At 42.3% G+C, this 23,314-nt stretch overlaps 1 protein-coding gene across 2 annotated transcripts in view; it reads left to right on the top strand.

Annotated features, from left to right (window-relative positions):
• The window catches only part of crybg1a (crystallin beta-gamma domain containing 1a), a 261,887-nt gene that overhangs the window by 184,409 nt on the left and 54,164 nt on the right, over positions 1–23,314 (top strand). For both annotated transcript variants that reach the window (XM_078212402.1, XM_078212403.1), the window contains 4 exons: positions 2,800–2,971; positions 4,501–4,640; positions 16,935–17,061; positions 22,476–22,511. In XM_078212402.1, coding sequence (XP_078068528.1) covers positions 2,800–2,971; positions 4,501–4,640; positions 16,935–17,061; positions 22,476–22,511 — 475 coding nt within the window. The remainder of the gene's footprint in view (positions 1–2,799; positions 2,972–4,500; positions 4,641–16,934; positions 17,062–22,475; positions 22,512–23,314) is intronic.

Genomic DNA, 23,314 nt, shown 5'->3' with positions numbered 1-23,314 from the left:
GCCTCATTGAAATATACATACTCGCCACACTTTTTTTTAACCACTCTGAGGAGTACCTGCCTTCATTTCTGCCATTTTCCTCACTGTAACCATTATTCTGCTCATCATTAGATCCCATATCTCTCCGATTTCTGTGTGGAACTGCATACAGTGGTCTTCTGCTGCTCTCATGTTTGTGAGACAATTTGTAGTCATCAGCCATTATTGAAGATGCCTTTATTTCAGAAACTTTATGGTCTTCTAGGTAGAACCTCATTCCTAAAGGGATACTATTTTTAAATTCTTCCATCAGCATTACTCTCTAAGTAGTTTTCAAAATCTTAATTAATCTTCATAGCCTTATACCACCTACTAAATAAAATCTCACTTTCTCTGGCAAACTCTACAAAAGTCTGATACTGTTTATACCTTAAATTTCTAAACTTTTGCCTCTATATTTCTGGCACTAACTCATGGACATTGAGAACAGCATTCTTCACTGTTTCATAATTATGAGATCGTATATCTGAAAGGGATCAATGTGCCTCTAACGTGGAATCTAATGCTTTCGCTATGAGCGAGCTTTTCAATAATTTTGTCCACCTTTCCTGTAGTCACTGCAATTCTGTAGCAATTTTCTCAAATGACACGATATACTTTTCAACTCATTCTTCACTGAATGTTGCCCCTTCCCCGGAAATGAGTTGTCACATTAAAATGATGGTTATTCTCAGTGAACTTAGTTTCGGCAGGCGTCCAAGCTCAAAGAGGAATATTCTGTGCACAATGGTTGACAGCCAATACACTGTGTTCCTTCCTCATGTCTAAGCCCCCGCCCCCATTTCAGAAAATCAACTTTCAGAAAATCACTAGGTCACCTGACACAGCCCCATGACAGGTGCTCGTTTAAGTGAACTAGAGGGAGGTCACGGTCTACAACTCTGGCCGCCAGACACCCCGCCCGCTGTTCAGTTTAGACCAGTCGGTGGAAGACCAATTCAGGAAATTTGTGGGCTTGAAACCCAGCCTGAAGCCATTGAATTATTGTTGTTTTATATGATGTGACGTGATGGCAGGGGCTGAGGAGTGGGAGTTGGCAATCCACACACTTCCAACTGCGAGTCTCACCCACCAAAATGCCCTGTATTATTCAGCCCCATGAACTAAATCAGAGTCGTTGGATGGGATTTTGCGGCCTCGCTCATTCCAAAACCGTAAAATCCTGCCCATTGTCCGCCCCCCCCATAAGAACATAAGAAATAGGAGCAGGAGTAGGCCATCTAGCCCCTCGAGCCTGCCCTGCCATTCAATAAGATCATGGCTGATCTGAAGTGGATCAGTTCCACTTACCCGCCTGATCCCTATAACCCCTAATTCCCTTACCGATATAAGACCGCACCGATTCCCGTGGTGGGCGGGGCAGTAAAATTCCAGCCGTTGTCAATTTTTCTTGCTCCCCAGCACCTTCCCAAGCTTATATTTTTAAATTTATTTTTCTAATTCCAGTTGTTTTATTTGCAATTGCATTCGCCCCAAATCAACCTGTGCACTGCCAGGATTATTTTCTCTCCCTCAAGATTCAGATGTTGAGTCAATTTTCAGCAATCACTGCTTTCCTTAGTCCTGGCTTATAAATCTATTTCCAGTTTCTCAGCCACCATCTTCAGATTAACTTTTGCTAACTGTTGCAGGACGTTCACTGATAGGTCCTCTCTTTCTAAAAGAGTCTGAGCAATGGGACAAGGTCATGCCATTTGTTCAATGAACTTAGCAAAAGTAAAAACCTAGTTCATTTAACCTCTGCCAATCCAGTGTACTCATTCCCAGCTTCTGGGGTTGTATCCAAGACAATTCCCCTAATTTGTTGTGATCTTGTGCAGACTGATAACTTAAAAATCAGACATCAATTATCAGTCAGTAACTTAAGGAAATTGTGTGACAGGTTTCAAGCTTAAGATTTCTGCTGTAACAGTCAAACTAAAATCAACACAACCAATTACTTAATAGGTAACTAATACTCTGAACTACAGAACAGTTTACTCTGATTAGTGTCATAACACAACCCATAACTTTGCAAAATTGCAGTCTTTATAGGAAACATTCCAGAGTCATCCCCAGCTACCAATGGGTTCACTGAGTTGTAAGTCCTCTGACCATTGAAGGTCCTTTCTCATCGTCTTTTGAGAATTCCTCAACCAATCTCTCGAAGGTTGGCTGCCAGGGCAAATCTTTAGGAGTGATTAGAAGTTCACAGGTTCCATCATTTTGACTGGGATACATCTTTGTACCCACTTTCTGTCTAGTAGCTAACAGTGAAAACAGCTTTTTTCACTCTACTGACCACAGCAGCTGGTCTTTTATCCTCCCCCGCCATGTGCTCAAAGTCTTTGCGACAGTAAGCCTGCAAGTGCAAAATCATCTGCCTCTCCCTTTGTGGTAAGGTGTTAAACCTGGTGCACGCAGTTCAATAGAACAAACCTGAGATCCTTGTCTCCATGGCAACCAGTTCACATCAGCTTATTGCCGAACAGAACCAGCAAGAGGTCACGTGTTCCTTTTCATTACATCATTTTACCCTGTATTTAAAGAGGCAGTCGAAAACATAACCGTCTTATAAAACCTTGCATTCTTAACATGGCCCATATCTCTTTTTACTTTGGAATGTTTATTATGAATGGATTTAAAATGGTGACTAGACCAAGACGTAAATATTGTACATTCAAATTTAAGTAGAATTGTTAGTGTAAGACAGAATTCCATAAATACCAAGTGACTGACTTTCACAATATTGATAGTAATATTCTAAACTTTTCCCAACAGTTGGCTTATTTATCAGAAGCCTAACTTTGAAGGTGATAAGATTGCATTGGAGGAAGGTACCTTGCAGCTTTCAGATGTTTGGGGAAATGGGGTGGATGAAGACAATTGTGATGATACAAACATATCTACCCCAAAAGAATATCTTATTGGCTCTTTAAAAAGAATAGTCAAGGTAAGTATGCTTTATAAGTATTTCAGTCAAAAATAAACCAGTTATTGATGCATATATTGGATCTTATTTGTTGCCAGTGTGAAAGGTTGGGGTCAAGAATTAGACTCGGATTTTTCTGACTTAACATTTTGCTGGGTAATTGTAATGACTTAATCAGGCCACTGAGGTTGGCCTATTGGAATATGAACTCCCTGATTAAGGAGTCAATTGATGGGCCAATCAGGGACTCTTTACCTTGTATTTAACTGGGAGTGTCAGTTCCTCTGGCACTCCTAAAGGTAGAGTGCCTACTGATAGTACTCTGTGTACTGCTGTTGGAATTGTAAATAAAGGGATTCTGGTGAAGGGATTTCTGCCTCTGAAGACGTATTACAGTAACTATCCAGGTAGGTAAATCAGAACTGTTCAAAGTCCCTGACTCTAACTCAGAGTCAGAAATCTTTTTGGAAGGTCCCACGGGACAGGGGGATTGCCCAGAAGAAGTGGCAATTCAGTGGCAATTCCCACGGAGTCAGTGCATTGGGATGTCCAAGGAACCCCATAGCACACCTTCCAGATTACATCTGGTTTCTAACTATCTGGAGATCAGAAGACCTGGTCCAATGAATCCAGTCCAGAGTTGTGTAGGTTAGGTGGATTGGCTATGGTAAGTGCAGGTTACAAAGATGGGGTAGGGGGAGGGAAGAGGTGGGCCTGGGTAAAATGCTGTTTTGGACAGTCGGTGGAGACCTGATGGACCAAATGCTCTGTAGGGATTCTATGGTTCTATGGGTGCCAACAATTTGTTGCTGCTGAGCAAACCTGTGGTTGTGGGGAGACAGCAAGTCATGTCTTCAATGTGAAAAGTAGCTATGAGTAGCAAATAGAATTTCTTCCTGTACAAAGTTTGTGAAATTTTGGGACATTTGTTGATTGCTATCCTTGGGTAGGATGTAAGGTTGGATGTAAAGCTTACAGGATCTTTTGGTCTTAACATTTTAGGGTCTTCAATACAAAATAAACAAGAAATATTACATAGATTGGAGGGGAAGAAAGAGAATGAATGACTACACCATTCTTGATGTTTATAGTTGATGAATCTGGTTGGCATAAACAAACCTAAGTGTATTAGTTAGTATCATCTGGGGGAGGGTGAGAGATGAAGGGGGAAGGGAAGAGAAAACAAAAATAGATCTGAAATTGAATGTCTCAAATCCAAATGAATGGAAAAAGTATAAATCTAGAAACAACTGAATGCACTGTTCTGTTGTACTGCACATTGCTAATCACCATGTTTTCCAGAATTTAATGTTGGAGAAAATAATCACAAATTTGCATGAGGTCTAAAGGATCACCTTGAAATAAAGGTGGTATAAAAATATAAGTACCATGACGACAGCAGATATGACATCTTGTAGAAGGAGATTATAATGATGCCTTGATTCATGTCAGCATGTTTTGAGATCATCACATTTTAAAACTTTTTTGTTGGGTGTCAAATAATTACAGGGAGTATGATGGCCTGAAGAGCTCATTTGTTACTTTTTCAGACGTGGGGTTTACCAGAAATAGAATTATGTACAGAACTGCATGGTTTGGAAAGCAAAACAATATTTGTTGATGATATGGAAGAAATACATTCATATGGGATTCTGGAGCCAACATTATCCCTTGAAGTATATTCGGGAGCGTAAGTAGAATGTGTCAATTCTAAAAAAGTTCTATTGTTATACTGACCAAAAGTGAATTTCAACTGAATGCCTCTGCCTGTGCCTGCTATGCAAGAACTAGTTTACATAACACTGCTACTTCCAATCATTCTTTTGGATAAGAATATTATTCTGAAATTGCCCCCACAGTAATTTTGCCGGCTGTAACTTGGTGGAAAAGACTGAAATGCTCAATGCGTCAAATAAATTCGCAAAAGGATAACATTGTAATTATGGAATGAATGATGGTATGATCTTTGTCCTCTGAATTTATAAGGAAAGTTGGAATCTCCCAAACTGCTGCACTGAGTACAGTTTTTGCTTTAGGTATTTGAGACTATATCCAGGTGCTTTAATTTGAGTTCTGGGATACTGAATTCATGACCTGGGTCTGAATATTTGTGAAGCACATTCTGGCTCTTTTCCCGGGGCAGAAGGTTCATAAAGCATGGCTTCTGTGGAGTCACAAATCTGTCGTCGGGATTTAGTAGAGCCATTAAACAAGGCATTTTCTTTTTGTGTGAGATGAAAGTTGCTACTGCTGAGTATCCCAGTTCAGCTGAATAAATGAACCTGTCACCATGACCCCTTCTAGGAAGAGCAGTTTTAAGGGGGCAGCCATTATTGATGAGCTTAAAGAGTTTTATCATTCGCATGTAGATGACTGTATGAAACTCAGACTTGAGGAGCCTATTGCTTGTTGGTACAGTTGAAAGCTCCTGGAGTATAAAGTGGCACCCTTCTGGAATCTCAACTAAAACAGCAGCATTATAAATTATTAAGTTGCTTAAGGCTTGGCAGTTTTCTTTGCTTTTACTTCTTCTGCTTTAGTTGTGTTGGCATTCTGGACTAATATCTGTATTCCACTAACATTTATATGGGAGACGCTAGCTAAACCAGGTATAACCTCTTGCGATGGTAGTCATGATGGTGAAAAATGACATGTGCAAATAATCAAAAGATGGATCTTGAAGACTTCAAGTGAAAAGGTTGCGACTATTTCCTTTGATAGCTCGTTCCATTGTGGGATTTTCCACGGGAAGAAATGTTGCAAAGCTAGAGCACAACAAAATTATTCATGGAAAGTGATTTCACACATCACCCTTATTATCACTGGAAGAACGCTGACCAGTTTCAGGTGTAAGCTCCAGATCTCAAGTACACACCGCATACTTCAGGTCCAAAGGGCAAAGTTTAGCAAAACTTAGGAAGTAAAAATTAATAATCTAGAATACCTCTATAATTGGTTAACCCTTCCAGGGATAACAAAATAATTTTTTATAGCTCAAAAACGAATGAATCCATGTTGTGTGCATGGACCAGCATTTATTGCCCATTCCTGATTGCCCTTGAACTGAATATCTCGCTTGGCAGTTAAGAGTCAACCAGATTGCTGTGGATCTGGAGTCATACATAGGCCAGACTAGATTAAAGACAGTAGATTCCCTTCCCTAAGGGACATTAGTAAATCAGATGTGTTTTTTACAACAATTGACAATGGTTTCATGGTCATCAGACTTTTTAATTCTTGATTTTTATTGACCTCAGATTTAACCATATGCTACAATGGGATTCAAACTCAAGTCCCAAAGCAATACCCTGAGTCTGATTTTGATTTGATTTATTATTGTCACATGTATTAACATACAGTGAATAATATTGTTTCTTGCACGCTATACAGACAAAACATACCGTTCATAGAGAAGGAAACAAGAGAGTGCAGAATGTAGTGTTGCAGTCACAGCTAGGGTGTAGAGAAAGATCAACTTAATGCAAGATAAGTCCATTCAAAAGTCTGACAGCAGCAGAGAAGAGTCGGTTGGTACATGACTGAGACTTTTGTATCTTTTTCCCGAAGGAAGAAGATGGAAGAGAAAATGTCCGGGGTGTGTGGGGTCCTTAATTATGCTGGCTGCTTTGCCGAGGCAGCAGGAAATGTAGATAGTCAATGGATGGGAGGCTGGTTTGCGTGATGGATTGGGCTACATTCATGACCTTTTGTAGTTCCTTGCGGTCTTGGGCAGAGCAGGAGCCATACCAAGCTGTGATACAACCAGAAAGAATGCTTTCTATGGTGCATCTGTAAAAGTTGTCTTTTACTAATCCAGTGACAATTCCACTATGCCATCGCCTCACGAATGATGTCTCATGATGTAATTATGCAAATGATCTCTGATAAGGTTTAGGAGGTGTGAGTATGAATTAATCTTGAAGTTTGTGAACAGTTCCCCACACGTTCAATTGCTAGCATGTCATAGAAGTTTAGAGCATGGAAACAGGTCCTTCGGCCCAACTTGTTCATGCCGCCCTTTTCTTTAAAACCCCTAAGTTAATCCCAATTACCTGCATTTGGCCCATATCCCTCTATACCCCTCGTAACTATCTAAAAACTTTTTAAAAGACAAAATTGTACCCGCCTCTACGACTACCTCTGGCAGCTTGTTCCAGACACTCACCACCCTCTGTGTGAAACAATTGTCCCTCCAGACACTTTTGTATCTCTCCCCTCTCACCTTAAACGTATGCCCTCTAGTTTTAGACTCCCCTACCTTTGGGAAAAGATATTGACTATCTAGCTGATCTGTGCTCCTTATTATTTTATAGACCTCTATAAGATCACCCCTCAGCCTCCGACGCTCCAGAGAAAAAAGTCCCAGTCTATCCAGCCTCTCCTTATAACTCAATCCATCAAGTCTCAGTAGCATCCTAGTAAATCTTTTCTGCACTCTTTCTAGTTTAATAATATCCCTTCTATAATAGGGTGACCAGAATTGCACACAGTATTCCAAGTGTGGCCTTACCAATGTCTTGTACAACTTCAACAAGACATTCCAGCTCCTGTATTCAATGTTCTGACTGATGAAACCAAGCATGCCGAATGCCTTCTTCACCACTCTGTCCACCTGTGACTCCACTTTCAAGGAGCTATGAACATGTACCCCTAGTTCTCTTTGTTCTGTAACTCTCCCCAATGCCCTACCATTAACTGAGTAAGTCCTCTCCTGGTTCAATCTACCAAAATGCATCATCTTGCATTTGTCTAAATTAAACTCCATCTGCCATTCGTCAGCCCACTGGCCCAATTGATCAAGATCCCGTTGCAACTGGAGATAACTTTCTTCACTGTCCACTATGCCATCAATCTTAGTGTCATCTGCAAACTTACTAACCATGCCTCCTATATTCTCATCCAAATCATTAATATAAATGACAAATAACAGTCAGCACTGATCCCTGAGGCACACCGCTGGTCACAGGCTTCCAATTCCCTTCTGTCAAGAAGCCAATTTTGTATCCATTTAGATACCTCACCCTGGATCCTGTGAGATTCAACCTTATGCAACAACCTACCATGCGGTACCTTGTCAAAGGCCTTGCTAAAGTCCATGTAGACAACATTAACTGCACTGCCCTCATCTACCTTCTTGGTTACCCCTTCAAAAAACTCAATCAAATTTATGAGACATGATTTTCCACTCAGAAAGCCATGCTGACTGTCCCTAATCAGTCCTTGTGTCTCTAAATGCCTGTAGATCCTGTCTCTCAAAATACTTTCCAACAATTTACCCACCACAGATGTGAGGCTCACTGGTCTGTATGTCCCAGGCTTTTCCCTGCAGCCCTTTTTAAACAAAGGCACAACATTTGCCACTCTCCAATCTTCAGGCACCTCACCCGTGACTATCGATGATTCAAATATCTCGGCTAGGGGACCCGCAATTTCCTCCCTAGTCTCCCACAATGTCCTGGGATACACTTCATCAGGTCCCAGGGATTTATCTACCTTGATGCGCTTTAAGACTTCCAGCACCTCCTCCTCTGTAATATGTACATTCCTCAAGACATCACTATTTATTTCCCCAAGTTCCCTAACATCCATGCTTTTGTCAACAGTAAATACTGATGAGAAATATTAATTTAGGATCTCACTCATCTCTTGTGGATCCGCACATAGATGACCTTGTTGATCCTTAAGAGGCCCCACTCTCTCCCTTGTTACTCTTTTGCCCTTTATGTATTTGTAGAGGCTCTTTGGATTCTCCTTTGCCTTATCTGCCAAAACAATCTCGTGTCCCCTTTTTGCCCTCCTGATTTCTCTTTTAACTCTACTCCTACACCCCTTATACTCTTCAAGGGATTCACTTGATCCCAGCTGCCTATGCATGTCATGTGCCTCTTTCTTCTTCTTGACCAGGGCCTCAATATCCCAAGTCATCCAGGGTTCCCTATTTCTGCCAGCCTTGTCCTTCACTCTAAGAGGAATGTTTTTACCCTGAACCCTGGTTAACGCACTTTTGAAAGCATGCCACTTACCAGACGTCCCTTTGCCTTCCCACCATCTCCCCCGATTAACTTTTGAAAGTTCCTGCCTGATACCATCAAAATTGGCCTTGCCCCAATTTAGAATTTTAACTTCTGGGCCAGACCCATCATTCTCCGTAGCTATCTTAAAACCAATAGAATTATGGTCACTGGTCCCAAAGTGATCCCTCACTAGCACTTCTGTCACCTACCCTTCCTTATTTCCCAAGAGGAGGTCAAGTTTTGCCCCCTCTCTAGTCGGACCATCCACATGCTGAATGAGAAATTCTTCCTGAATACACTCAACAAATTTATCTCCATCCAACCCTCTAATACTATGGCTGTCCGAGTCAAGGTTGGGAAAGTTAAAATCTCCGACTATTACCACCCTATTTTTCTTGGAGCTATCTGTAATCTCCTTGCATATTTGCTCCTCAATTTCCCGCCGACTATTTGGGGGTCTATAGTACAACCCTATCAAAGTGATTTCCCCCTCCTTCTTTCTCAGTTCTACCCATGTACCCATATGATGTGCTGTTAGGTACTACAGTTTTATTCTTCATCTACTCATGAGATTTCTTGAATATTACAACTTCTTTGAAACAAATGATAGCCAGGGAAAATATTTTGTGGCTAATTGCAATATTAAAATGCTTTTTTTGGTATTACTCATGCATTAGGTAAAGAAATCTGTAGCTCTCCTTATTTCCCCACTATACTGGGTTAAATGGAATGATCTCTTCCTGTGTCATTGAATTTCGAATACAATCGGTTTAAGGGCCAAATTGTCACCTTATGTTTTTATATGTATATCAACTTATATCTCAATTCATGTTATAGGTTTTATCCACAATGATACTATGGCTGGAATTCTCCGGCCACTCATGCCAGCAGCATTCTCTGGTCCTGAGCACCACTTGCCGTGGGTTTCTGGGCAGCGTGTCTGGAATTTTCTCGCCGCAGACGGTGACACAGACTTGATGGACAAGAGCTGATGCAAAGAGGGATAGCAGCAAGACCTCATGGTCTCTCCCTCAATTCCATATCGGCGTCCTCATTCTCTTGGGTGAAGAGAGATGTGAAAAATTCATTCAACACTCTACCAATGTCCTCTGGCTCCACCCACAGATTGCCCCCTTGGTCCCTAATGGTCTCTACTCTTTCCCTGGCTATCCTCTTCCCATTGATATACTTGTAGAGTATCTTGGGATTTTCCCTACTTTTGCCAGCCAGAGCTTTCTCATATTCCCTCTTTGCATTCCTAATTGCTTTCTTAAGCTCCACTCTATACTTTCTTTCCCTCACTAAAAGGGATGAGGTCCTAAAAGCAGAATACAGGGAGCTAGGAAGAAAGTTAAGAAAACGGACCTCAAAGGTAGAGATCTCAGGATTAGCCACGTGCTAGTCAGAGTAGAAATGAGAGGACATATCGGATTAATATGTGACTGAAGAGATGGTGTCAGGGAGAGGGTTTCAGATTCCTGGGGCATTGGGACCGGTTCTGGGGGAGGTGGGATCTGTACAAATTGGATGGGTTACACCTGGGCAGGACTGGGACTGATGTCCTCGAGGGAGTGTTTGCTAGAGCGGTTGGAGAGGGTTTAAACTAATATGCCAGGGGGATGGGTACCTATGTAAGGAGTCCGAAAAGGAGGGAGCAAGGACAAAATGTGGGGAGAAGGTTCCAACTACATCAAAAATCAGGAAAAAAGTTAAAAGAAAGGAGAACTCAGGAGATGTTATTAATGGAAGTGTTATAATTCAAAAAGAAGGTACAAAAACTAGCATAAGGGCACTTTACCTGAATGCTCGTAGCATTCAAAACAAGGTAAATGAGTTGACAACACAAATCATTGCGAACGAGTATGATTTGGTGGCCATTCCAGAGATATGGTTGCAGGATGGCCACGACTGGGAGTTGAATATCCAGGGGTATCAAACTGTTCGGAGGGACCAACAGGAAGGTAAAGGAGGTGGTGTAGCTCTGATATTTAAGGATGATACCAGGGCGGTAGTGAGAGATGATATAGGTTCTATGGAAAAAAAGGTTGAATCCATTTGGGTGGAAATGGAAAGGGCCTATAAAAGGTGAAGGCGGGAAAATCAGTACGGAACCAGTGGAAATGGCAGAGGTGCTTAATGAGTAGTTTGCCTCGGTTTTCACAGAGGAGAAGGACATGGGTGGATGTACTGTGGGCTTGCAGTGGACTGAAAAGATTGAGTATGTGGACTTTAACAAAGAGGTTGTGCTGGAATCTTTGAATGGCATCAACATAGATAAGTTGCCGGGTCCGGATGGGATGTACCCCAGGTTACTGTGGGAGACGAGGGAAGAGATTGCAGAGCCTCTGGCGATGATCTTTGCATCGTCGATGGAGATGGGAGAGGTGCCAGAGGATTGGAGGATTGCCGATGTGGTTCCTATTTTCAAGAAGGGGAATAGGGATAACCCAGGAAATGACCGACCGGTGAGTCTAACCTCAGTGGTTGGTAAGCTGATGGAGAAGATCCTGAGGGACAAGATTTTTGAGCATTTAGAGAGGTTTAGTATGCTCAAGAATACTTAGCATGGCTTTGTCAAAGGCAGATCGTGCCTTATGAGCCTGGTGGAGTTCTTCGAAAATGTGACTAAACACATTGACGAAGGGAAAGCAGTAGATGTGGTTTATATGGATTTTAGCAAGGCATTCGATAAGGTCCCCCATGCAAGGCTTCTAGAAAAAGTGAGAGGGCATGGGATCCAAGGTGCTGCTGCCCTGTGGATCCAGAACTGGCTTGCTCAAAGGAGGCAGAGAGTGTGTATAGAAGGGTCTTTTTCTAAATGGAGGTTGGTCACCAGTGGTGTGCCCCAGGGATCTGTTCTGGGACCCTTGCTGTTTGTCATTTTCATAAATGACCTGGATGAGAAAGTGGAGGGAAGGGTTGGTAAGTTTGCCGATGACACGAAGGTTGATGGGGTTGTGGATAGTCTGGAGGGATGTCAGAAGTTACAGAGGGACATAGATAGGATGCAAGGCTGGGCGGAGAAGTGGCACATGGACTTCAACCCAGTTAAATGCGTAGTGGTCCATTTTGGTAGGTCAAATGGGATGAAGGAGTACAATATAAAGGGAAAGACTCTTAGTACTGTAGAGGATCAGAAGGACCTTGGGGTCTGGGTCCATAGGACTCTAAAATCGGCCCTGCAGGTGGAGGAGGTGGTTAAGAAGGCGTATGGTGTGCTGGCCTTTATCAATCGAGGGATTGAGTTTAGGAGTCCGGGGATAATGATGCAGCTATATAAGACCCTCGTCAGACCCCACTTGGAGTACTGAGTTCAATTCTGGTCGCCTCAGTACAGGAAGGATGTGGAAAAGATTGAAAGGGTGCAGAGGCGATTTACAAGGATGTTGCCTGGATTGAGTGGCATGCCTTATGAGGATAGGCTGAGGGAGCTCGGTCTTTACTCCTTGGAGAGACGTAGGATGAGAGGAGACCTAATAGAGGTATATAAGATGTTGAGAGGCATAGATCGGGTGGACTCTCAGAGGCTTTTTCCCAGGGCTGAAATGGCTGCTACGAGAGGACACAGGTTTAAGGTGCTGGGGTGTAGGTACAGGGGAAATGTTAGGGGGAAGTTTTTCACACAGAGTGGAATTGGCTGCCGTCAGTGGTGGTGGAGGCAAATTCAATAGGGTCTTTTAAGAGACTCCTGGATGAGTACATGGGACTTAATAGGATTGAGGGTTATAGGTAGGCCTAAAAGGTAGGGATATGTTCGGCACAACTTGTGGGCCGAAGGGCCTGTTCTGTGCTGTACTGTTCTATGTTCTATCTATATCCTGCTGTATTCTCTGACAATGTTCATCACTATCCGCAACTCCAGGAATCTTTGTGTCGTCCGCAAACTTACTGATCACACCAGCTACATCTTCCTCCAAGTCATTTATATATATCACAAACAGCAGAGGTCCCAGTACAGAGCCCTGCGGAACACTACTAGTCACAGACCTCCAACCGGAAAAAGACCCCTCCACTGTTACCCTCTGTCTTCTATGGTTAAGCCAGTTCTCCACCCATCTAGCTAGCTCACCTTTTATCCTGTGAGAGTTAACCTTTTGCACCAGCCTGCCATGAGGGACCTTGTCAAACGCTTTACTAAAATCCATATAGACGACATCCACGGCCCTTCCCTCGTCAATTGTTTTTGTCGCCTCCTCAAAAAACTCAACCAAATTTGTGAGGCATGACCTCCCTCGTACAAAACCATGCTGTCTATCGCTAATGAGATTATTCAGTTCTAAATGCGCATATATCCTATCTCTAAGAATCTTCTCCAACAATTTCCCTACCACGGACGTCAAGCTCACCGGCCTATAATTACCCGAGTTATCCTTGCTACCCTTCTTAAATAACGGGACCACATTTGCTATCCAGCAATCCTCTGGGACCTCACCTGTGTTCAGTGAAGAGACAAAGATTTCTGTTTGAGGCCCAGCAATTTCATCTCTTGCCTCCCTGAGGAGTCTAGGATAGATGCCATCTGACCCTGGGGATTTGTCTGTCTTAATGTTTCCTAAAAAACCTAACACTCCCTCCCTTGTAATTGAGATTTTTTCTAACGGGTCAACACATCTCTCTGAGACACTACCAGTCAACATGTCCCTCTCCTTTGTGAATACTGATGCAAAGTATTCGTTTAGGATCTCACCTACTTCCTTTGGTTCTAAGCATAATTCCCCTCCTTTGTCCCTGAGAGGTCCGATTCTTTCCCTAACAACGCTCTTGTTCCTAACGTATGTATAAAATGCCTTAGGATTCTCCTTAATCCTGTCTGCCAAGGACATTTCGTGACCCCTTTTTGCCCTTCTAACTCCGTTTGAGTTCTTTTCTACTTTCTCTGTATTCCTCCAGTGCTCCATCTGTTTTTAGCTGCCTGGACCTCATGTGTGCCTCTTTTTTTCTTTTTGGCCAAACCCACAATTTCCCTGGTTATCCACAGCTCCCGAATCCTACCTTTCCTATCCTTCCTCTTTACAGGCACATGCCTCTGCTGCAGTCTTATCAACTGCTCCTTAAAAGACTCCCACATGCCAGATGTGGATTTACCCTCGAACAGCCTCTCCCAATCAACAGCCACCAAATCCTGCCTAATCCGGCTGTAGTTAGCCTTCCCCCAATTCAGCACCTTACCCATAGGACAACACTCATCTTTTTCCATTACTATCCTAAAGTTTACAGAATCGTGGTCACTATTTGCCACAGGTTCCCCTACTGAAACTTTGATGACCTGACCGGGCTCATTCTCCAGTACTAGGTCCAGTATAGCCCGCTCTTTAGTTGGACTGTCAACATATTAAAGAATCTTCCTGTACGCATTTTATAAATTCTTCCCCGTCCAAGCCCCCAGCCCTAAGCGATTTCCAGTCTATATAAGGGAAATTAAAGTCTCCCACTACAACAACCCTATTTTTTCTGCACCTGGTCAGAATCTCCTTACATATCCGTTCCTCAACTTCCTGTGGGCTGTTGGGAGGCCTGTAGTATACCCCCAGCATAGTGACTGCGCCCTTCCTGTTTCTGAGCTCCACCCACAGTGACTCGTTACTTGACCCAATCTCACTCCTAATCACTACCTGATCAAACTCACTCTTAAGAAAATGTTTTCTAAGGAAAGTTATTTTTAACTATCTAAAATTGTATCCCAATTTCTATCCCCCTTGGAAATGATTGAATATTTGTAACAGGAAATTTTCGGTGGCATAGTGGTTAGCACTGCTATCTCACAGTGCAAGGGACCTGGTTCAATTCCCAGCTTGGATCACTGTCTGCGTGGAGTTTTCACATTCTCCCGGTGTCTGTGTGGGTTTCCTCTAGGTGTTCTGGTTTCCTCCCACAGTCCGAATGATGTGCTGGTTAGGTGGATTGGCCATGCTAAATTCTCCCTGTGTACCCGAACAGGTGCCAGAGTGTGGCGGCTAGGGGATTTTCACAGTAACTTCATTGCAGTGTTAATGTATGCCTACTTGTGACTAATGAATAAACTTTAACTCATTGGGAAATCATTGGTATCAGTTCCGCAACTTGCTTTTCATTAAAAAGAATGAACAAGGGTCAGGGGTCTTTATAAAATCTGACTTATAAACTTATGCTTTTGTTCTGTATCCTTGAAATGTCTTTTCTTCCTTTACAAAAATGATAGTTGATTGCTTTGAATGTTCTTGGTTCTTGCTCATTTTATGAGGTTAAACTGAGGAGTCCAAAATAGTCATCACAACAATGTAACCCATTGCAACGGAGCTGGCTATTAGTGCTGTTCAACTGATAGATGAAACAACCTAGGACTTTGATCTTGGTTTAGTCAAAACAAACAACTTAGAGATATTTGGCTTGTTTGATTGGTACACGGTAACTCGATTGGGAATTTCCTATTGGTAACCCACTACAGTAATTTGTGTGATTTTGTGCCAGTGATATACCTTGGTCTTTTTACATATTAATGTATAACTTATGTAGGCACTATACGAGATGTTGTTAATGTAACATGGGTGTGCGTTTCCAGTGTTTATGGTTGATCGTGTATTTATTTAAGTTTTATCTTCTTTACTGTCCCAGTGATGGTTTGCCCAGAGACACCAAACTCCCAGAGGGGTATCAAACAAGCATCAATTCCTTTACATGAGAAAATAAGATGCCTGAAGTCTATTTCAGGCTGGGGCACTACAGGCTCATTTTTTTGCCTCTACCAATATGGCAGCCCATGTACTTTGAGCTTGCCTTGAGTGTACTTCCCTGCTCGCCAGATTGGAATTTATGAGACCACCTTGCACCCAAAAAACAGTCTTCCCAACTAAAATTCTTGGTTACATGTTCAACAGTTGTCAGCGTAATATGAAGCAGCAGGTCCTTTCACGGGACCTGAGGCACAATTACCAAAAGATTATGCTGATTGAAAAAGAAGTTGAAAACCAACATTTTAAATAAAATTTGCACCATGTTTTTTCATTGATAGCAAAGTGAGTCTTACTTGCATATTCAATTCTCAAGCTCTTTAATTTCTGTTGACTGACTTGAAACATTGATCATTGATCAGATCATTTTGCGATGTGTATCACAAAAACTCATGAAAGTGCCCAATATATCTCTGATTACCCTGGACAAAAGGTATCTCAAAAATATGAGCATATGTTTCATGTTGCTTATATGTAGTAATAACATGAGGAGTATTCACCATTAACAGGATGCTGCTGTCAAGCCAAAAAAATGTTCCACCAATCACACACATGAGTAAAGTGGTATACAAGTTTCAGTGTCAGTGTGATGTGTGACTGGAAACTACATATATTAATATACAGGACCCTGTTCTTTGCACACTGAAAGAACATGTACACACATTGCGCCTGTTTCAGCTTAAAATAAGTGACAGCCATTCACTGGTTCATTTCTCAGAGCAATACCTTGACCAGTTAGCATAAAGTTGTCTGGTTTAAATTTCAAACAATACTTGGCAGCTAACTGTCAGTCACCATCAACTGGTGTAATCTCCATGGCACTGCCTCTGCCAATCAGAGCCTACTTGCAAATCAATCAACACTATCTTCTCATATAGTATGAATTGTTGTTCCCTTGTCTGAGGAGTGCAAAGTGAAAAGCTTTGCCAAAAAAGTTTTTTTTTTAGCAATACTGAAGATGATCACCAAGAAATCTAATAGGGTATTCAGAAGAATCATTTTACTCGAAAAATAGTGAGAATATGGAACTCCACCACATTGAGTGGTTGAAGTGATTAGATGTATTTGAGGGAAGACAAGATAACTATATGACAGAAAGAAATAGAGGTTATGCTGATAGACTTAGATGAGGAAAGGTGGGAGAATGCAGCATAAACACTGGCATGGACTAATTTGGTTGAATGGTTTGATTCTGTACTGGATGTTCTATGTACTATGTATAAGCTGCAGCATAACTCTTACTTGTTGACATTTCTTTCCTAGTTGGCTTCTGTTTGAAGAGCCTTTCTATCAAGGAAATTCCTACTTTGTGGAAGCTGGTCATTATCCTTGTCCAGAATATTGGGGTGCAATGGATCCATTCATAGGCTCACTCAAACCATTGAAAATGGTAAAAGAAAATTCTTTTTGACTAGTATGTGAAAACTGTGTCACTTTAGACATTTAAGTGCAGCACAGTGATGGACTTTTATAAACTATCTAGATGCATATTTGATCTGTACTTGTGGTGACTTTGTTTCTTTCATATTTAAATTCAATAATGTAAAGGGTTTGACAGACTGAGCTGAGACAGCCTTATGTAATAATGAACAAGTTAATATTTTGATGCTCTTTGATTTCACGTAAATTAATTTTGTCAAGGGAATGTTGGCCCTGCCATTTTAACATTCACTCTGTACCAGAGTGTTCTTGTATATTCTGAGGTGTGAAATATTAATGCAATTCTTCTTGCACATCTTCAGAAAAGAGTAGACTTTCCATCATATAACATTGAATTGTGATTTGATCAAACAGCTTCAATGTTAAAGGCATAAAGGAAAGTGCAGAGCAAGATAGAAGTCTGCAGTCCAATGGCAGGTCAACCAACCCCACAATATCTCTCAACTGTCTGCTCTATCTAATATTGATCCCATTCTTCCATACAATTTTCCACAGGTTCAATATTCTCTGTGTAAAGTACTTAAATCTAAACTGTGTGTAACCCCCTGCTGACCACTATATGGGACTACTATTTAAATATTCAATCAACAGGATCCTGAATTCCTAGCGGTTGATGTTGATTTGGCTAATTTCCTGTTTACCCATAAATGTCAGTACTGTAATCGGAACAACAAAAATAAATTTCATAACAAATATAATTAACAGACATACAACAGGTAAAGAATCCCAAACCGAAGATCTTCCCACCAAACAGTTTCAACCCTAAACAAAAAATGTTCAAAAATCACCAAGAACTCTGATCTATAACCGTTGGGGGCCCATCCGTTGGTGCACACATGGGGAACCTCGTCCTTAGTAACACACTTGTAGATACTGTTCCAGTTGGATTGTATAGTCCCCACCAATTACTCACGACACACACACACAGTCCAGAAGAGAGACACGTGTGGAAGATGATGCTGTAGGAGGCAGAGGTGCCTCGAGCTATTCGTGCAGCAACGTAGGTCCAGTGCGCTGAAGGCTGTCCTCCTCGGCAGTAATGAAAAGAAAAGGCAGGGGAACGCCTGGCTGCCTCTCACTCCAAACCGAATTCTCCCTGCCTGGGAAAAGCTCCTCTTCAAAACGTGGCTATCTCTCTCTGCACACTCCCTGCCTCACTCCGCCGCTGCTTCACTTCCTGGCCCCTTTTTTTTTTCTGACCCCCCAGAGCAATCCGATTGGCCCAGCCCACATCACTCAACAAACAGCATCCTGTTCAGCAAACAGGACACTGAAACCCACAAGGGACAAAGAACACTTGTAAATGTCTTCCCCACAAATCCCCATTTTTCTCAGTCCCTTACATGTGCATTCCCTTTATGCCAGGATTTAGAGTTTGTGGGAACTCAGAATTATTGGGGTTCAATTTACATTATCCTTTTCAGGAACCTGATTGATTGGATCATATCTTTCCTGATCTTTCTTTTATCCAAGAGTAAACAATCCCACGTTTGTTAACTTATGCAAATGTCAGAAGCCAGTTTGTTGGTCCTTTACTTCATGTTCACTTGTCTCTGGATTTACTTTGCTGCCAGTATGGTGGCCATAATTCTACTCAATATTCCATGTTTGGGTGTTCCAGCCCCTGCTGCAGTTCCAGCCTGACCTCTTGAATTTTATACTCTAACCTCTGACTAAAATGTGCTCTATCTTTCCTTGGGATACTGCTGCCACGTACCATACCATTGGTTTCAGTGAGCCATCCACTAACAGTGACCTGGAATCCCTCTCCCACATTCTGTCCTGTGGACTAGAACAAGTTAGCTCCCCTGTCTTATCCACATGAAATGCCACTTGCCTGTCATCAGCCCACCTTTGCCTGTTCCCTGGGGTGGAATTTACCAGCACTCACCCCACGGCGGGTTTGCCCATGTTGGAGGTGGCTAGCCATCGGTTGCCTGCAGGATCTTCTGGTCCTGTTGAAGTCCATGGCAATTTACATTCTTCACCTATGCTGCTGTCAGGAAACACGCAGTGAGGATCAACTTAGGTGGGATTGGATGACTCCGCTGGCAGAAGAGCTGAAGAGTTCTGCCTCTATGTTTAAACTTTCCCATGTCAATTTGGAGTTATCTGTAAATTTAGGTAGCTGTGTTCCTCACCCAATCCCCAGACCAACAATATATCTTGTAAACAGTGACAAGCAGTTCGTGATTGCCTACTAAAATGGTGCGATTCCATGAACTATCACTCCACGTTTTTTTTGTTTTGTCAAAAATATCCTACCAATTCCATGTTTTCCCACCTTGTGAACCAATGAGTTGTGTGACAAGTCATTAAAAGACTGCTTCCAATCTAAATACATAACAAAGAAGAACACAAGAAATGGAACAACGGTAGACTTTATGGCCTGTCGAGTCTGCTCCGCAATCAGTATGATCATGGCTGGTGTAGAGCTACAACTCCAAAGAACAATACAGCACAGGAACAGGCCCTTCGGCCCTCCAAGCCTGCGCCGCTCATGTGCCCAACTAGACCATTCGTTTGTATCCCTCTATTCCCAGTCTGTTCATGTGGATATCTAGATAAGTCTTAAACGATCCCAGTGTGTCTGCCTCAATCACCTTGCTTGGGAGTGCATTCCAGGCCCCCACCACCCTCTGTGTAAAATACGCCCCCCTGACATCTGTATTGAACCTTGCCCCCCTCACCTTGAACATGTGACCCCTTGTGTTCGTCACCTCAGACCTGGGAAAAAGCTTCCCACTGTTCACCCTATCTATGCCCTTCATAATTTTATATGCCTCTATTAGGTCGCCCCTCATCCTCTGTCTTTCCAGGGAGAACATCCCCAGTTTACCCAATCTCTCCTCATAGCTAAGACCCTCCATACCAGGCAACATCCTGGTAAACCTTTTCTGTACTCTCTCCAAAGCCTCCATGTCCTTCTGGTAGTGTGGCAACCAGAACTGGACGCAGTATTCCAAATGTGGCCTAACCAACGTTCTATACAGCCGCAACATCATATGCCAACTTTTATATTCTATGCCCCGTCCAATAAAGGCAAGCATGCCACGTGCCTTCTTGACCACCCTCTCCACCTGAGCTGCCACCTTTAAGGATCTGTGGACTTGTACACCCAGGTCCCTCTGTGTGTCTATACTCCTGATGGTTCTGCCATTTATTGTATAGCTCCCCCTTACATTAGATCTACCGAAATGCATCACTTCACATTTATCTGGATTAAATTCCATCTGCCATTTCTCCGCCCAATGTTCCAGCCTATCTATATCCTGCTGTATTCTCTGACAGTGTTCATCACTATCCGCAACTCCAGCAATCTTCGTGTCGTCCGCAAACTTACTGATCACACCAGCTACATCTTCCTCCAAATCATTTATATATATCACAAACAGTCGAGGTCCCAGTACAGAGCCCTGCGGAACTCCACTAGTCACAGACCTCCAACCGGAAAAAGACCCCTCCACTGCTACCCTCTGTCTTCTATGGCTAAGCATGATGTGGAGATGCCGGCGTTGGACTGGGGGTATCCTTCTATGGCTAAGCCAGTTCTCCACCCATCTAGCTAGCTCACCTTTTATCCCGTGAGATTTAACCTTTTGCACCAGCCTGCCATGAGGGACCTTGTCAAATGCTTTACTAAAATCCATATAGAAAATCCACGGCCCTTCCCTCGTCAATTGTTTTTGTCAGCTCCTCAAAAAACTCAACCAAATTTGTGAGCCATGACCTCCCTCATACAAAGCCATGCTGTCTACCGCTAATGAGATTATTCAGTTCTAAATCCGCATATATCCTATCTCTAAGAATCTGCTCTAACAATTTCCCTACCACGAACGTCAAGCTCACCGGCCTATAATCACCCGAGTTATCCTTGCTACCCTTCTTAAATAACGGGACCACATTTGCTATCCTGCAATCCTCTGGGACCTCACCTGTGTCCAGTGAAGAGACAAAGATTTCTGTTTGAGGCCCAGCAATTTCATCTCTTGCCTCCCTGAGGAGTCCAGGATAGATGCCATCCGGCCCTGGGGATTTGTCTGTCTTAATGTTTCCTAAAAAACCTAACACTTCCTCCCTTGTAATTGAGATTTTTTCTAACGGGTCAACACATCTCTCTGAGACACTACCAGTCAATATGTCCCTCTCCTTTGTGAATACTGTTCCCCGTATCCCTTCATTCCCTAAGAGAACAAAGATCTGTTTATTCCAGCCTTACTTATTCAATGATGGAGCATCCACAACCCACCGGGATGGAGAGTTCCAAAGAGTCACACCCTTCAAGTGAAGTAATTTCTCCTCGCCTCAATCCTAAAGTGATTGTCCACTTCTACTGAGACATTGCCCCCATGTTTTAGTCTCCCCGACCAACGGAAACAATGGGGTGAATTTTCCCATTTCGCCCACCACAGGAATTGGGAGCGGGCGAGGGGCGGACCATGGAAACGTTGACCTTGGGTGGGATTTTCCGGTTTCAAGGTGAGCGTGGCTGGAAAATCCTGCCCAATGGGCAGAATTTTACAACCCTGTTGAGGCAGGGGTCAGGGTCAGAAAATGTGGTGAGCCATTCACAAATCCATTGACTTTGGTAGAACTGGAAGATCCTACTGGCAGAAGGGCTGGAAAATTCTGGCCTATGTCTCAGCATCAACCCTGTCAAGCCCCTTTCAGAACTTTATAGGTTTCAATTACATCCACACCATTTCTGTCATAAACAAGGTCTGTTGAATCCTCAAATAATTTCAGTTAACATTTCTGGGAAGCACTCCCCCATAAAACTCCATGCTAACTCCCTCTTATCATGCCACACCTCATTGGTAGCTCATTGGTCTGTCCTTTGTTGTCTTTTTGTGCACTTTACCCACAGCAAGTGTAGAGATTGCTGGCCTGTAGTTCGCTGCACTATGCCTCTTTTTAATACTTTATAATTCTCATGACTGGTTTTGCTATTTCATTCTGTCTTTGCTCTTTAATTAAATATACCTCGGTCTAGTGCCTTGTCTTTTCTTATAAACTTTCTCACCCCATCTGTCATATAAAAATTCTTGACAATTCAGAGGGAAGCTGTTGTATCGGTAACTTCCTTTCCTTCCTCCCAACTTTCCGCTTGCAAACAAAAATGTTGTAGTTATCTGGTCAATGTCCCTTTCTGAACATTTGTGATGCGATAGTACTTTGGGTAACACTAATCATTGAAAATGGTAACAATTCCTTTTGGAAAACTGATTCGTGATAGTTAATCTGAATGATGGTCATTTACAGTTACTAAGGCCCATTATTTAAGAAAATAATAAATTTAGAAGCCTTTGTGCAGTAAGTTGTACTGTTATTATTTTATTAAAGAAAAAATAATCCTTTTTTCAGGGTACATTGAAAGTGGAAAAGTCTAATGACAGCAAAGTAAGTGTTGTTTTGGCATTACATTTCAGTAAATAAAATTAATCAAATAAAAATTCTTCTGTAATAATGCTAATTTTGTGCACTGTGTGCAACAGAATGGGTGTGTACTTTATGACTTAGACTAGGTGAGATTATTTTCTCTCTCCTAATTCTTCATTTTGTGAAGTTGTGATTCATGCTAGGTGTGGTTCCATACATGCCAGGGCCCCTCCAGAATATCCTTCAGTTATTATTCCAAATATGAGTCTAGATAGTTGGCAAGCTATTGGACCATATGCAGTATTATAGCCAGGCCCATTTCTCTCCTCATCGTGTTTTAACATTTAAACACACAGAATCCACCCATATTGATCAATAGCGGAGACCCTGACCTATTAATCTTATCTCAAAGCATCTGAAACCATTGCAACAACTGCTGCCAGTTAAGTACACAGTAGGAATCAAATCTTAAACTTTCTTGATCTCTATCCTTTATTATGGCAACATGAAGTTCACATACCCAATGACAATTAGGAATGTATTTTAATCTGAATGAATATGTGTACTAACTGCAAGCTGCATTGCAGCAACCCACCAAGGCTCCTTTGAAAGCACCTTCCAAACCTACAACCTGTACCACTTTGAACGACAAGGGCAGCAGATGTATGGAACACCACTAACTGCAAGTTCCCCTGCAGCCACACACCATTCTGCTGCCATGGAACTATATTGCCATTCCTTCACTGTCGCTGGTTCAAAATCCTGGGATTCACTCCCAAAAAGCACTGTGGGTGTACATACTCATGGACTGAAGTGGTTCAAGG

Source organism: Mustelus asterias, chromosome 5 (assembly GCF_964213995.1).
Source record: "Mustelus asterias chromosome 5, sMusAst1.hap1.1, whole genome shotgun sequence".
In the NCBI taxonomy this organism is placed as follows: Eukaryota; Metazoa; Chordata; class Chondrichthyes; order Carcharhiniformes; family Triakidae; genus Mustelus; species Mustelus asterias.
The sequence above is the reverse complement of the archived record's forward strand: the minus strand, read 5'-3'. Positions and strand labels throughout refer to the sequence as shown.